General features: G+C 35.7%; 1 protein-coding gene across 1 annotated transcript; it reads right to left on the reverse strand.

Annotated features, from left to right (window-relative positions):
• Window positions 1-5,423: 5,423 nt before the first annotated feature.
• Window positions 5,424-6,371, reverse strand: LOC122731913 (olfactory receptor 5D18-like). Its single transcript, XM_043972162.1, has one exon. The coding sequence runs from the start codon at window positions 6,369-6,371 to the stop codon at window positions 5,424-5,426; it is 948 nt and encodes a 315-aa protein (XP_043828097.1).
• Window positions 6,372-17,195: the final 10,824 nt, after the last annotated feature.

A 17,195-nucleotide genomic window follows, 5' to 3' on the forward strand; every position in this document is an offset into this window, starting at 1 on the left:
TTTTCTTTTTTTTTTATTTGATCCTCTCAAGAACCCTGTTTCTTCAGTATTCCATACATATCTATGGTCATTTGTCAGAGGACGAAAATGAGACTTCAAGGCTTCAAGGACAATATTGATTTGTACAAATCTTCTGATTGCTAGTCAGACTTTTACTCAGCCTAATGCTATTTTCACTCATCCTTATGGGGGACTGCTACTCTGATTAAATTAGAAATATATGTGGGCATTCATGTAATGCTTGCCAATGCATCTGTGCTTGATTTATACTAATCACACTACCCACTGAAATTCAACAAAACCATATCTTTATCTCTGTAGGTCAGAATACAAGGCCTAAGTCTATAAGACAATCTTATATTTCCTGTCAGATTTTTTTTCTGTAGAAAGAACTATCAATATACTGATTTCCTGCATTGGCTAATTCTGTTCTGCTCTTCAGATTTATTTCAAGCTGTGTTTGTGCTCAGGAAAATGCCCAACAGCTCTCCGCCCATTCAGCTCTAGGACAATCAGCTCATAATAATGGGATTCAATCTGTTCAAACCCACACCTCACAAACTTTTACATTCTGGGGGGCAATATAGTGATGACAATGTGTCCACGAGATGGCAGTGTGACACAACACTCTAAAAGCTAAAGATGGAAAGAACCTCTGAAATTATATTTTTATCTCATCTCTCCTCTCCCAGCATCACAATTTTATATTTAAAGAAACTATTCTCTAAAAGGTTGAAAGCCCTTACTTAGCAATAAAAAATTTCAAAGAGGAAGTATTATGACTAGAACGTGTGTCTCCTCAATTCAAATCTACTTTAGATTCTTTGAATGTAATTGAGATACTCCCTAAACATATTATTTTCTTTAAGTCCCAGAAAGTTTGATAGGAGTAGGAAGAAGTGACCATTTTTATTGCTAGGGTTTCTATTATAAAATATAAAAGTGACTTTTTATGACCAGAAAATATATTTCAGTTTAAAAATTGACTTAGAGCTTGTATTGGGTGATTTTCATGATTTTAAGATCCTAAGACTCCTACTGTCAATATATTTTGGTTTAATCTTAGATGAGACATTTATGAAGGAGAGGCATGTTTATATTTTGAACCTTCACCACAGCTATCCATACTTGTTCTTTTCCTATCACTCTCTGGCTTCAGTGTCCTAAACTATCTATTGTGCTCTGTTGTTCTTCAGTCATTTTTCACTTGTGCTGACTTTTCATGACTCCATTTGGGATTTTCTTGGCAAAGATGGAAAAGTAGTTTGCCATTTCCTTCTCCAGCTTGTTTTACAGATGAGGAAACTGAGGCGTACAGGGGCAACTGACTGAGACTAGATTTGAACTCAAGGATATGAGTCTCCCTAACTCTAGGCCTGGCACTCTAACAACCCTGTATGGTCCTGTTGCCCGAAGACAAAGTTCTCAAAGTTATCTTACAGGTATTTTTGAGTATACACACATACATATGTACTTATATATGTATATTTGTATGTATGTATCTACCTATCAGTCATCTATCTACATATATATATATATGTCTGCATGCATACATATACCTTCATACTTACAAATAAAAATGACTTTTATAAGTGATACTAAACAGTGCTTGAGATAAAGAGATTCAAATGTTTCATTCTCTGCTTTCTGTTTTGGAATAGAAGGGATATTAATCATATGTCAGAAAAAAATTTTTTTTTCCACAGCAGTTGCTGAAATTGAATTTTTAAATAGAGCAGCTAAGGCAGAAAATGAAATATTTAAATTCTTAAGAGCAATGGACATTTTTTTGTGTGTGTGTGTTTTTTTTTTTTTTGGTTTGGCTTTTGCTTATTTTTATATCTTTTACAAAGCAGAGCTAAGAGGAAGGTGATAGTTGCATCTTGGAGATGCTAAAACACAAACTGGACATTTGCCACAGAATACCCTCCATTATTAAGGAGTATGCATGTAAGAACATCCTTGCTGAGGATCATGGTAGTACTTGGTAACTCTGAGCAGGTACAAGTAACATTTATATCTACTATGTCATATATACAAAAGGGACATGGAAAATGTTTATTAATAATTATTTAAAAGAATGGGTTAAGTTTAATGAAAAAGAGAATAGTAGGGTATTCAATAGTCTTCAAATGTGGGTAGGTCTGTCTCATGGGAGAAGGATTCAACATATTCTGATTTTCCAGAGATGGCAGAAATGGAGGGGGAGGGAAAGGGAACATTTATTCAGAACTTGAAGAAAAGCATCAGAATTCAAGCCATCCCAATGTTAAACAGCATGGCTTAGACAGTAGTAGTCGGATTCTTCTCAGTGGAAATCTTCAAGCAAAGACTAGTGTCTGACATCTGTTTTACTAGAACATTCTTCATTCATTCATTCATTCATTTATTCAGCATTTAAAAAATATTTCTCTTATTTGTTTTGTTCATCTGCTTGTTTTAAAATGTTTGTATTAGTTCAGTTGGAGTAATTGACTATTAATTGCATTTTTATGAAAATGACTTTGATTCTGCTGTAGTTTTGGTAGAATACCCATTTCTAGAGGAAGACTTGAACTAATCAGTCAAAAAGAGAATCATGAACTGAAGTCTTGCTTTTACCAAGATGCTTCTGGGTTTGTTTTTTAATGAATTCTGTGCTGCAGAAACCCAAAGTACCCTAAGCTAACCTACACTGATCCTGGGATGGAGGACCTTGACCAACTTTGTTCTCCATCCATTCCAGCCATCATTTGGCCTCTTGATGGATCAGAGTGGGTATAAATAGTGATTGTTTCTATTTTGGCCATAAACCAAGGATATTTACTCCCACCCCACCATTTATGTATTTGTTCATTTTCTTCTTGACTAGGTAAATGAGTCCTTTCTTTGCCTCATTTCTTAGCTAGTTCTAATCAAAGAATGTGTGGAAAAAACTGCCTTAAATTCTGGATATACAACAAGTGCTGAAAGAAAGTCCATGCCCTTAATAAGCTTTAAGTGTATAAAAAATATAAAATAAACTTATAGATGCCTACATACATACATACCTACAACACACACCTAAAGACATGCATATATGCAGAAATATAAACATGCACACATATGCATATATCATATTATATCATACACACATATTTATATGCATTGTGTGTATACACAATACACATGTGTGTGATGATTAAAACTTTGAAAATCATAGTCTCTAGGTAATTGAATCATTTTCTTAAAAGGCCAGCAGAATATTAATGAAAGGAAATCTATTCTCTCTCAGACCAAAGATCCCTAATATTGGTGGGGTTACATTTTATATACCCATCTAAATGTAGGAGTTCTATAACATAGCAATTCAATCTAATTGGCTGACATGACTTAGTGATGTGTTCTCTTAAAATGAAGTCTGGGGGTACTTGACCTAGGTCACATTACTTTTGATCAAGATGCCATCAGAGAAAAATATGTGGACCCTTCAGCCAAAATAGTTTCCACCAAGATGTGAGTTAATCTCATCAGTCAAGTTCTTGAGCTACCTGGACAAATGGATCTGTCTGCACCCAAGACTTCTTTGACCCAGATGAATGTTACTTTCAACTTAGACCTTGTAGGGGGGGAGGGAGAAAATACTAAAAAAGAAGGAAAGTCATTGGGTCCCCAAAAATATCAATTAATAATTATTTCTCACTTGTGTATCTATCATCTATCTATCTATCTATCTATCTATCTATCTATCTATCTATCTATCTATGAAATATTTAGCTGATGAAAGACTTCCTTTAAAAGGTGGGCTTTTAGTTGTGGTCAGTTCAATTAAAATCTGATCCTTCACAGGAAAATAATGGAGTACATTATTTATTTCTTCTGATCTTTTTAATAAAGGTAATAAACATTTATATTTATAGTTTTATATTCCACTTTTCCCCTCCTCTCACTCCCCCTATCCCTTCACTGAAGCAGTAACCAATCAGATATGAGTTATACATGTACAATTATGTAAAACATTTTCATATTAGTAATTTTGTACAATAAAACTTTAATAAAAGAAAAACAAATGAAAGTGAAAAATAGCATGCTTCAGTCTGTATTCCATCAACATCAGTTCTTTCTTTGGACATGGATAGTATGCTTCACCAAAGTCTTGGATCATTGTATTATTCAGAATAATTGTCATTCACAGTAATGGAGTATTTTCATGAGGGACATTAGGCAAACAAAAACTATAATAACACTAAAGATTTTAATACTTAAATAGTTTTTAATTATAGATATATCTCAGAGAGCAGAACTTCTACTACATCCTTGATTTTTTAAGACTAAAAAGGGGTCCTGAGACAAAATGTTTGACAACTCTGGGGAAAAGATCCACACCCCTCCAAAAAATGTGATTAAAAAAAAAAGCAATGGAGTTTTCTTTCTAAGATTTCATTACTAATATCAAAAGAGGGAATATGTAAGACACTTCTTTCCTTGTTTCTACACTAACAATCCACCCTATTAATTTATCAGAACGTACAATGAAATGAATCATTTTGTTTCACTGCTAAAATACTCAGTCAACTCTAAGTCTATTTCAATACTTTCAATGGTCAATGTTCAAATGTGGGTTTTTCAGTATTCTAGTAAAATTAACTCCTTAAACCCACATTTCACCCTTATTTTTTATCCTTTCTTTTTCTGTAGTGGGAAGTGAATATTGTAGGAAGAAAAGAAAGAACAAATTTTGTGAGATGAGTAAATTTATTTTACCCCCAAATTTTAGAAGAATACTTTGGTATGTAGCAGGCATTATGCTACTAAGTTATGTACAAGATGCTTTTTTTGTTGTTGTTGCAGGGGTGTTATTTGATTGTTTTTGTATTATCTTTGTTTTTTGTTTTTTGGTGAGGCAATTGGGGTTAAGTGACTTGCCCAAGGTCACACAGCTAGTAAATGTTAAGTGTCTGAGGCCGGATTTGAACTCAGGTGCTCCTGACTCCAGGGCTGGTGCTCTATCCACTGCACCATCTAGCTGCCCTTATTTTTGTTTTTTTGAAGTAATTATTTTTACATCACACATTGTTGCTTCTTCATTTATGCATAGCTTATGGATATCTTATGTCTAAGCAAAGTAGCTAAATATTGCACACTAAATACGTATTGGATTCTTGTTAAGAAATGCATATATTAAGCAAAAATCCTATTTTTATGGATTAACAGAACCAGGTGATCAATCATGAGTATGAAAAACTTTAGTGAGAAGATATATTGTTGATTTTTTTTTTATTAGACTGTGACTATACAATGTTTTGGCTAAAACACTGGAGTAGTTAACCATTTCCTTCTCCAGATCATTTTATAGATGAGGAAACTGAGGCAAACAGAGTTAAGGGACTTTCCTAGAGTCACATTCTAGGAAGTGTCTGAGGCCAGATTTGGACCAAGAGCTTCCTGATTCCATGGCCAAAACTCTATCCACTGTGCCACCTAGTTGGCACTTCAGTTAATTTCTTGATGGTTTCTTTCACATCTTTGTTCCTCAGATTGTATATTAAGGGGTTCAGCATGGGGATTACTATTGTATAAAATACAGTGGTTACTCTTATTAGAAGCCATGAGCCTTTGGAACTTGGCACACAGTAGAGAAAGAGGAGGGTTCCAAAGAAGATGGTAACACCTGTCAGGTGGGAGGCACAAGTGGAAAAGGCTTTATATCTCCCACTAGCTGACTTTATCTTTAGGACGGTGATAAAAATAAAAATATAGGATGTGAGTACAATAGTGAGGGTGACAAGTGTATTTAAATTAGCAAAGATAAAGAAGATTGTCTCTGTAACATGCTTATCAGAGACAGAAACGGAAAGGATAGCCGAATACTCACAGGAAAAATTATTGATGATGTTGGTCCCAGAAAATGACAATATAAGGAGTGAAGAGGTGAATATAATAGAAATAATAATGCCCCATGTGTAGACTGCTGTCACCATCAGGATACAGCGTTTCTGGGACATGACAATTATATATAACAAGGGATTACAAATTGCCACAAAGCGATCATAGGCCATCGCTGATAATAAGAATGACTCTGTGACCACGCAGGTGACAGCAAAAGAATACTGAGCAATGCAAGGAGCAAAAGTGATGGTTCTATCTTCCACTACCAAAATTTGTAACAATTTGGGTGTAACGACACTAGAGTAACAGAAATCTAAAAAGGACAAATGGCTAAGGAAAAAGTACATGGGGCTGTGGAGTTTGGGGTTAATCCTGATGATCACAATCATGCCCAAGTTTCCTACTACAGTAATCATATATATCACCAGGAAAATCAGGAATAGAGGGATCTCAATCTCTGGGTAATCAGAGAATCCTAAAAGGATGAAGATGACATCACTCTCATTCTGGCCAGCATTCCTCATGTTTCCTACTTGGAAAAAAAAAACAAACAGAGAATACCAGCATTTTAGTGCATTTGGAAAAGTTCTCAATGGCCATATAGCCCTATCCCAAATTAAAAACAATATCACTATAACATCAGCCAATCCAATAATAATTTATTAAGTACTTCCTATATTCCAGGTACTGTATGAGTGCTGAAGATACAAAGAAACCCTAAAAAGCAATCCGTGCCCTTAGATAACACACAATCTAAAGGGAGAGACCAAATAAGTTATATCCCAAATAAAATGGAACAAAATATGACCAAAAGGAAGACATTAGAATTCCTGTGCTTGATGGAGTCTTCCTTTAGAATGTGGGTTTATAGCTTGGATTCATATTTAGGTCTTGATTACAATATTGATTCTACTTCCACCGCTGATATCCACTCAGATATTCTCCATCATGTTCCCATATAATTCATTGGTTTCCTCATACAAGTATATTTTCTTACTGTCCAATGCTATCCTATCCTAAATGTTTACTCTAAAGAAAACAATCACCCTCAGGCTAGAATCACAAGTGGCAAGAAGTAAACTAATATGAACAGAAATTTCTCACTATGCAAAGGTTATTGGGCAAGATGCTTTGACAAAATTTCCGAAGTAGGTTCCAATATAAGTGAAATTTGTATCTTCCGTTTTATAAATATATACACACACACTTTCTTTTTGGTGCAGTACAACCTCCAGTATCAAGGACCAATGACACTATTTTGATGTCTTAAATAATTTCCCTAAACTTTCATGTCCAAATATAGTTAAATTGATATGGATACACCATTATTTTTGTGTCTGGAGAAGAATAAATTCTGTAAGCCTGGAATACATGTGTGGATAGTTTAATTGTGTGCATAACTGATTAGCATTTACAATTTTAATAAAACCTAAAGAGAAAACCCAGTGAATGAATCATGAATGGCCACATTTCTGACACTAACTAGATCAGTATGAAGGAAGAAGGTGGATTTTTCCATTAAAACACTCACTCACATATACACATGCCTGGTTCTACCCTTTTATTACCTAAGTGAAGACAAGTTATTTGAAATCTTAAGATCATCAATCAATTCAAATATATATGGATTTTTAGAAAATTCCTATACATTTAATTCCCTGTTAGTGGCCTTATAAAAGAATATATATGACACAGAGTTGTTCTCAAGGACTTGACACTAAAAAACAAAACAAAACAAAGAAAGGAACAAAAAACAACATAAGGTGTTTGTGGATGGTGAAGGGGGATTAAGCAAGTCTGAATGCCCAATTCATTGTACCTTCCAAGAGTATACTGGTGTATATTTAACGACTGACTCTCCAAAAGGAAAAAAAAAATGTGTAGGCATGACACGTTTTTAGTTAAATTTAAATTATAAACATATAAATTCAAACTTAATCTAGATAATCAAGAAAACAAGCAGAAATAACCTTTGATTTAAAACATTGTCTAGTTTTTGAGGGTTAAATATTTATTCTACAAATTTAACAAATGAGCTCTCATAAGGAGTTCCATGTTGGCTCAGTAAACTAGAAAAATGACCGTATTGTACATGCTAAGAAGGAGTGCATGAAAACTGAAATGGGAGTCATCTACAGGAGCAATTACTCATGCCTGGGGGACCTGCAGTTAGGAGAGAGGATCCCAAGTACAATTGCCTACAGTAAGTGAGTCTTGAAGAAATGGAGGAATAAAACATATGGGGATGTAGGGGAAATAATTTCTTAATTTAGTGTATGATATATTGAAGGGGCTAGAGAGAGTCTAAGAATAGCATGAGGTAATATCATTGAAGAAATTTTAGAAGTTGATGCTAGATGAAAAAGAGTTGAAACATTTTACTTTATTCAATAGGGAAAAAAGATCACTGATGTTCTTGCAGTACTTAAGGATATCAGTTACAGAATAGTGCATCAGAAAGATTACAATTTACAAAATAATTGTGACAGCAGAAATGGAAATGAAAGCTAGATGGTGCATTGGAGAGTGTACTCTTCTTGCAGTCAAGAAAACCTGAGTTCAAATTTGGCCTCAGATACCTACTAGCCATATGACATTGGGAAAGTCATTTAATCCTATTTGCCTCAGTTTACTCATCTGTAAGATGAACTGGAGAAGGAAATGACAATCCATTCCAGCATTTTTGGCATAAAAACCCCAAATGGATTCATGAAGGATTGGACCCAAATGAATCAACTGAAAAACCACCAAAACAAATGGAAAGAAGAATAAAACAATTGAAATAAATTCAGCAATAATATGATGAATAGGCCTGGATTTAAAGGAGACACATAAAAAATATATTGTTTCTTTGAAGGAGTGGGGGATTATGGGCACTGACTTGTATATGTTATCTTATTTTTCAATATGTTGGTTAATTTTTCAGAATTGTTATTGTTTTGTTTCTGATTTTTTAAAAAAATCTTTTGAGTCAATGTAGGGGCAGCAAGGTGGCACAGTGGATAGAGCGCCAGCCCTGGATTCAGGAGGACTTGAGTTCAAATCTGGCCTCAGTCACTTTACACTTACTAGCTGTGTGACCCTAGGCAATCACTTAACCCCAATTGCCTCACCAAAAAAAAAGTCCATGTAGAATAAAGGAGAATATATTGGTAAATATATATCAGATAAAAATCAATTAAATTTTAATTTTATTTTTAAATTACTTGATCAGAGCTGTGAAGGTCTGTTTGGAAAGATTATAGATTGGAGGACCAAAAATCAATTCAGAAGTAATGTCAATAGTCTAGACAAGAATGGATTCTGATATATTTAAATGGGACCAATTTTTAGGGGAATAAGAGGATAAGGGATGGGGAGAGAGACAGACACAGAGAGAAAAAAGATAGATAGGCAGAGACAGAGACAGGGGCACACTAAGACACACAAAATAGGCAGAGACACAGAGATAGAGAGATGGGGACAGAAAGAGTCAGGGAGCCAAGTAACCTGGACCTTCTCCAAATTTTCATTGCATGACCGTCTTTTCTAAATTTCTCCAAGAGAAAAAAATGTAATGTGCAATGGGAATCTGCCAATGAACACTGTGTATTCTATCAGCCAAGATCCTTTTCAGATTAATACTCTCATTTTTTACCCTAAGGTTCCTTCCTGCCTTGACACCCTTTGATCTATTCTGTAAGACCCTTGCCACCTTTAACATTCTATAGTTCTGTCTCTCCCTCAGCTGTGGCTGATTACATACCATATTCTAAGATCCATTCCAAATGTTAAACTCTGTGCTTAAAAGACAAAAGTATATTTTAGGGGCAGTTATGTGGCGCAGTGGATAGAGCACTGGCCCTGGATTCAGGAGGATCTAAGTTCAAATCCAGCCCCAGACAACTGACAATACTAGTGTGACCCTGAGCAAGTCACTTAACCCCAATTGCCTTACCAAAACGAAATTTTTAAAAAGTATATTTTAAAACTCCATTATAATTTTGACCTTTATTCAGAGGTCCCTTTGTGTTTTAAATTCCTAACTCAAATTCTCCACCAACTCCATTATTTTGTGCTCTATTTCCTAAGGTCCTTCCCAGCTCTAATACTCAAGGTCCTTGGTCTTAAGATACCTTACAGTGAGAAAGCCAATGATTTCAGTTTTTAACCGATATGATTTTTAAAAATCAGAAAAAATGAGACGAAAGCATACTTTTAACAATAAACCTCTGAAAAAATTCCCTGAGCAAGCTACAGTTTTTATAGTTGGTGTCTACAAGGATATCAAACCAAGTCTTGCTTCTTATTGCTCTCCTTATAAATTATAAATATGTGCCTATTATAAAAAATACAGAAAGAAGTAGAGAATAGCATTTATGGTTAGAATAACTTTCTCCCCATCTCAGAAGGTCCTCCTTCCTCGCTTACACTTGAATCACAGTCTTCCTGACAGGCCTGGTTAGATCTCCTCTTCCTTGGGGAGTCATTTTTTCACACCCTACCTCCTAGTAATAAATTACTCTTTCCAAGTCAAATGGACTGCTTGATGATAATAATGATAGTAATCTTACTTTATGTTGCCTAATATGAAATTTGGTCATTTATATAGCTTCCCATTTTCCTAAACTTAAAGTAGTCTTTGGATGGCAGGTACTATGTTCAATGACCCTTTGCATCTTGGAGTCCAACACATTCATATATACCTAGTCAAAGTTCATGAAAACTTATCTGTATTTTTTTTAAAGTTGCCCATTTCAAATTATCCCTCACTCCCTTTCTCCAGAATTCTGTTTAGCTATAGTGGTCTTACAGATAATACATATTCCTAATCATCAAATTATTCAGGAAAGGCTGGTGTCTTGTCTTTGGCAAAGAGATGAAAAGGTGGGGCAGCTAGGTGGCACAGTGGATAGAGCACTGGCCCTGGATTCAGGAGGACCTGAGTTCAAATCTGGCTTCATACACTTGACATTACTAGCCATTTGACCCTGGGCAAAGTCACTTAACCCCAATTGCCTTACTAAAAAAATAAAAAAAAGAGAGATAGGTAAGATAATAGCTCAGTACATTGACTTACCAGCATGTGGGCACCTTTGCTTTCATGCTATATTTCTTAGAGCTGATTTCTTAGGAACAATGGGCCTGGTAGAAAAAGAAAATGTCCCCATGATTGAAGAAAAGCAGTAACAACAGCAATAATTTTATCAGATCAGATTAAGTCCAGTAGTGGAAACATACAACTTGATCACATTACAATCGTACTCATTTTTCTGCTGTGATAGATGGGAAAAGTTGTCTAGTCCATAGCATACCCCTGTGAAGACAAAAAGGTAGAAATAAGCCACTTTACTCTATCCAGAGCTGGAGTATGAGAAAAATGCTGAGAATCTTACATCTTTTTCTAAGACTCTTGCGGATGAGAATCTTGAGTACCTCAACTGTGTATTTCCCACTGGGCAACAAAACAAGGAGGCAGAGGGAAGCTTATGTCTCCTATGCTACCTCTAAGGAGTCCCTTGAAATCTCTGTAGAAGTCACTATTCAGGTGATAATTTTCCTTTGATCTTAATTACTTGAGGAATAACAATGTAGAAAATTCCTAGGATGGTGCAACAGATGGTAATTATAGTGAAATGATCATTGACCACAATCTTTTCTCCCTCAATAGTAAGAGAAATAATTATAAATAATTAATAATTTGGGGAGAGTAAGTTTTCTCCTTCTTCTAAAGTCCTGATTTTAAAGTTTAGTGTTTTGAAGGATATTGCTGGTAATGAGTTTGGACTAACTTTCTTTTTCAAAACACTACCCTGATTTGGGTGAGACATAAATTCTTTGAATAGATGACCCAAGGCTGAGGGCAGTCTGGGTATAGAGATAGTTTCTCTATGCAAGGTTAACCTGATGTCACTCTCAGCCTCTCATTTTAATATAGCTCAACTCCCAGTAGGTTAACAAATAAGAGTTGATCACCATTCCTCTTCCAAAAGAACTTATGGGAGTCTGCTGCCACGATTGTCTTTGTCTACAAGAGATGGTCAATTGATCATCATTTTATTAATAATATGCTAGCCATGGGGGGCAGCTAGGTGGCACAGTGGCACTGGCCCTGGATTCAGAAGGACCCGAGTTCAAAGCCAGCCTCAGGCACTTGACACTTACTAGCTGTGTGACCTTGGGCAAGTCACTTAATCCCCATTGCCCCGCCAAAAAACAAAAACAAAAACAATAATATGATAGCTGTATTAATAGAATGCTTAGATTACCACTAAACTATGTCTCTTGAGCCTTTTTAATTGTCACAGTAGTTAGGGTAGGAGCTATCTGTAGCCTAAGATGATATGGAAAACATTGGCACTGGGGTGTAGAATCCCTCTTTCATTCCATACTCTGACAAGGAAATTTTATGAGACAATATTCAACTGTCTGATGTATACAATGGTCTTGGCCAGTTTGGGAAAATAGGTTCTCTTGTAGTATAGCCCTAGCATGAAAAGCAGGTTCAGGATCCCTTCTGCTTATAATTGTACCCTTACTACCATGCACAGATTTTTCAGGAAATCTGTACTTGAAGGGGTTTTTCCCAGGTCATAAAATTTCTTCCTCACAGGAGCCACTTCTTTCAAGTGTCTACCCCCTATTGCCAAGAGTGAACCAGGTACTGGTTAACCAATACACATATATACATGCTTCCTGTATGAGACAAGAACATCCTTCAAGAGGCCAAATCAAGTAATCAAATACTATATTTAAAGCTGAAATAACAATAACTTTCATAACTACCCTACCTTGTAGATTTCTATAGAGTTGGTAAAAATCTATGTACCATTTTTTCCCTCTTAGATTAAAAGAAGTAAAGGCACTGGCAAAAATTACCTTTAAGACATATATTTATGATCCTAATATAGGGTATGCCTTTGCATTGTGATATAGCATTTCTATAGAATGAAGAAGTTTTAATTTATGGAATCTACTTATGAGACATAGGGAAGCTGTGCTACATTGAATATTTACTCCCTGTTTTCTTTTTGCTAGTATTGAGATAAAACTTATCCATTGGATGCAGAGAGAACACATTGTGGTGATCAATAGACGAAATCAGATAATTTTTCTCTTCATCATAGAACACTAACATGAAGAGAGGAACTATCAGACTCAGACTATCTCAGCCCAAAATTCAATCATACAAAGAAAAAGATGCACCCCCCCTCCAGTTGAGAAAGTCAAGAGTTAAGACAGTGGAGATAAACAAAGCAGAGATGATAGCAGAGGGCCAGGTTAGCATTTGCTGAAACTCCCATTAGTTAGAAAAAAGGCAAGAGAGATAATACCTTCCCAGTAAATTCCCTTTGTTTTTGCTATATGTCCTGGGGGTGGCTAGGAGGTACAGTAAATACAGTGCTGGGCCTGGAGTCAGGGAAACACCTTTTTCTGAGTTCAAATCTGGCCTCAGACCCTTCCTAGCTCTGTAATCCTGGGCAATTGTAAAATGAGCTGGAGAAGGAAATGGGCAACCACTCCAATATCTTTGCCATGAAAACCCCAAATAAAGTCAGGAAAGGTCATATACAACTGAAAGACATAAACAAGATATGTCCTGAATCTGAGGGGATGGGGCAGGAGACTACAACATTTTTCCTTAGTCCTTTATATTATCCATTAGTGCATCTGGTTAGGGGACTTTAAAAAAAAAACAGAAACAAAAACAAAATGAAACAAAACAAAGAACTGGAAGGAATGTATGGATGGAAACAGATTCTTCCTTATGAGAGGGATTATGTTTGTTTTTTTTCTTTTCATTTTTAGGTATGTTCAATAAATATTGTAGCTAGAGTACTTTGATTACCTATGTCCAATATATGTGGCAGTCATTCAGCTGGGTGGGGGGAGGAAGAAGGTGAGAGAAAGAAAAAGAGAAAGGGGGAGAGAGAGAGAGAAACAGAGACAGAGAGAGAGAGAGAGAATTTCAGATGCAAAACATTTTCTCTTCAACTTTATCATCAACCTTATGTAGGGCATTTCACAAGGATTTCAGAAAATGCTTTAAAGCAAAATATAATTTTAATAATTTCAATCTTCATGTAAAACATACATTTTAGTTGTTTAAATGTATTTATATTAATTTTTCTCAATTACATATAAAGATTTTTTTGAGTTCCACATTTTTCTCATTTCCCTTCTTGCTTCTGAAGCCAGTAAACAATTAGATATAGGTTATACATTACAATCATGTTAAACATATTTAGACATTAATCAGAACAAAGGAAAAATGCAAGAAAAAATAAACAACAATAAAAAAGCAACAACAAAAGTGAAAACAGTGTGCTTCATTCTACATTTAGACTCCATCGTTCTTCTTCTGAATGTGTAGAGCATTTTCTACCATAAGTCTTTTGGCATTGCCTTGGATCATTGCATTGCTGGGAAGAGCCAAGTCCATCACAGTTGATCATCACAAAATTTTGTAGATACTATGTGCAATGTTCTCCTAGCTCTGCTCATTTCACTCAGCACCAGTTCATTTAATTCTTTCCAGGTTTTTCTTAAATCTATTTGCTTATCATTTCTTATAGCACAATAGTATTCCATTATACCACAACTTGTTTAGCATTCCCCAATTGATGGCCATCCCCTCAATACCTAATTCTTTGATACCATAAAAAGAGCAGTTAAAAATCTTTTTGTACATGTTGGTCCTTTTCCCTTTGCCATGATGTCTTTGGGATACATACCTAATAGCATGATTGCTGGGTTAAAGTGTATGCACAGTTTTAAAACTTTTTGGGCATGGTTCCAAATTGCTCTATAAAATGATTGGATCTGTTCACAGCTCCACCAACAATGCCCAAGTGTTCCAATTTTCCCACATCTTCTCCAACATTTATCATTCTCCTTTTTTGTCACATTAGCCAATTGGATAGGTGGATGGTGGTACCTCAGAATAGTTTTAATTTGCATTTCTCTAATCAGTAGTGATTGAGAACATATTTTCATAGGGCTCTAGATAATTTTAATTTCATCATCTGAAAATTGCCTGTTCATATGCTTTGACTATTTTTAAATTGGGGAATGACTTGCATTTTTATATATTTGATTCAGTTCTCTAAATATTTTGGATAGGAGGGCTTTATCTGAAACACTGTAAAAATGTTTTTCCAGCTTTTTGCTTTCTATCTAATCTTGTTTGCATTGGTTTTGCTTGTTCAAAAACTTTTTAACTTAATGTAGTCAAAATGTTCCACTCTGAATTTCATAATGTTCTCTATGTTATCTTTGTTCTTAATTTTTCCCCTCTCTACAGTTCTAACAAGCAAACTATTTCTTCCTTTTCTAATTTGCCTAAGGTATCACCCTTTATGTCTAGACCTTTATCCACTTTGACTATACTTTGCTCTACTTGAATAGAAAATCCTACTATCCAGCATCTGCTTGTAGATTTCCATTGCAGATGAGTACATTAACTTCATAAGGAAGATTATTCTATTTTTGGATAACTTTAAGTTAGGAAGGTCTCTCCTCAACCCATTTACACTGAGCCCAGATAATCACATTCCTAGAGATAAACATCTTCACCTTCATGGGCTCCTTCTTCTGAATGGTCTCCAGCCTTTTCACACCATCATGCATTTTTGACCCTTCAAAAGTTAAAAAAAACCCAATAAAACAAACAAAAACACCTACCAGTCTTGATTTCTTATGCATTTATTTTCAACACCATGATGAAGATAAAAGAAGATGAACCCTAAACCATCTATACCCTTCTATCTCACAGATCTCACCATCAGCAAGGCAGTAATTTTTTTCTTTTACTGTATACTCATTCTAAAACCAAACAACACACTAAAATACCCCCTTCCCCCTCCTATTCCTCCTCCTCCTCCTCTGATTAATGGAGTGTTCAAGTACAATACCTCTGGGGTGAGGGCTTGCTGAGCCATATTCAAAGCTGCTCATCCATATTTGATCTCTACCTGGGTTCACTTGTGACTCCAAGAAGGTGTACCATGTGTCCTACCCCAGTAAACTGTCTCAAAAGATGGCCAAAACCAGGGGTGAATCTACCTGAAGCATATTCAATTCTCTTGTGGAATTGTTGGATGAGAACAATTTGTCCTGACTTTTATCTTGCCACAGGACTTTGATAACTCTGGAAGAGAGAGTGAGGGTTATTTGTGCAACTTTCTTACTTAATTTCAATTCACTCATGCTAGCAAGTATGTGACAAATGGCAGGTATGCGTACAAACATCACTGGTAGGAGGCATGTGACAAAGCACATAATACAAAAGAGCTGGAGATTTGGTGTCACCCCAACTGGGTCTCCCTCAACACTGATTGACATTGGGTCACTGAGTCAATATAACTTTCAACAGAGGCACTTTAGAACACTGAGTGTCAGAGCTTGGAGGGACACTTAAAACATAATGTCAGAGTTAGAAGGAACTTTAGAGCACAGAATGTCACAGCTTGGAGGAACTTGGAACATAGGATGTCAGAGCTGGGAGGGACAACAGAATTGTTCCCTATAGATATTAGAGTTGGGAGGAACCTCAAGCCATGGGAAGTTATAGTTGGAAGAGAACTGAAAACATGCAATGTCAGCTCTAGAAAGGACTGTATAACATTTGAGCTGGAAGGGACCTTAGACATTTGACTGTGAAAGAAGTTAGTCAGGCAATAAACATTTATTAAATGCCTACTATGTGCCAAGCACTGTGATAAATGCTGGAGGTACAAATATGAAAAACAAGAAATGAAGACAGACACAATCTACCCACAAGGAGCTTACAATTAAATAGGGGAATACACAACAAGAATATATACAAAAGGATGTTGTAAAGAGGGAGCTGAGGTGGAAGGTCCTAGCATAGGAGCATGCAGTCCAAAGGAGTGCAGTTGGGTGGGAATTTAAGAAATAGATCATTTGGGAACGTTCCTTATTTCTTCTCAGGTTCTGGCAGGTTTCTCTGTGCTCTGCTCTGCAATCAGAGGGGATTTAGGAGCAGATCATACTGATGAGGGATCAATATACTAGCGTTGATGTGATATTGCAAAATCATGAGGTTCCTGGTCTCATGATAAAGAAGCTCAAATGAGGGAAGCTGGGTGAGAAACTAAGGGGCATTAGGGAACTTTCAGTTTGACATGCTTCTATAGAGGAGAAAATTGATTCGTTTTATATTTCATAAAGGTAGTTACTGAGGGCATGAAGGACCAACAACATTACTAGAGAGCTACTTAGACTCCCTGTATAGCTAGGCATTAAAATTTAAGGTTTTAAAAAGTGTTTGACATGTTTGTATACCCAGGTATACAAGGAATCTTATATTATACATATATATTATCATATATATGTATGTATGTATG

Source organism: Dromiciops gliroides, chromosome 6 (assembly GCF_019393635.1).
Source record: "Dromiciops gliroides isolate mDroGli1 chromosome 6, mDroGli1.pri, whole genome shotgun sequence".
Classification (NCBI taxonomy): domain Eukaryota; kingdom Metazoa; phylum Chordata; class Mammalia; order Microbiotheria; family Microbiotheriidae; genus Dromiciops; species Dromiciops gliroides.

Coding starts and splice junctions, on each gene's coding strand:
- LOC122731913 (XM_043972162.1), bottom strand. CDS start 6,371: ATGAGGAATGCTGGCCAGAATGAGAGTGATGTCATCTTCATCCTTTTA.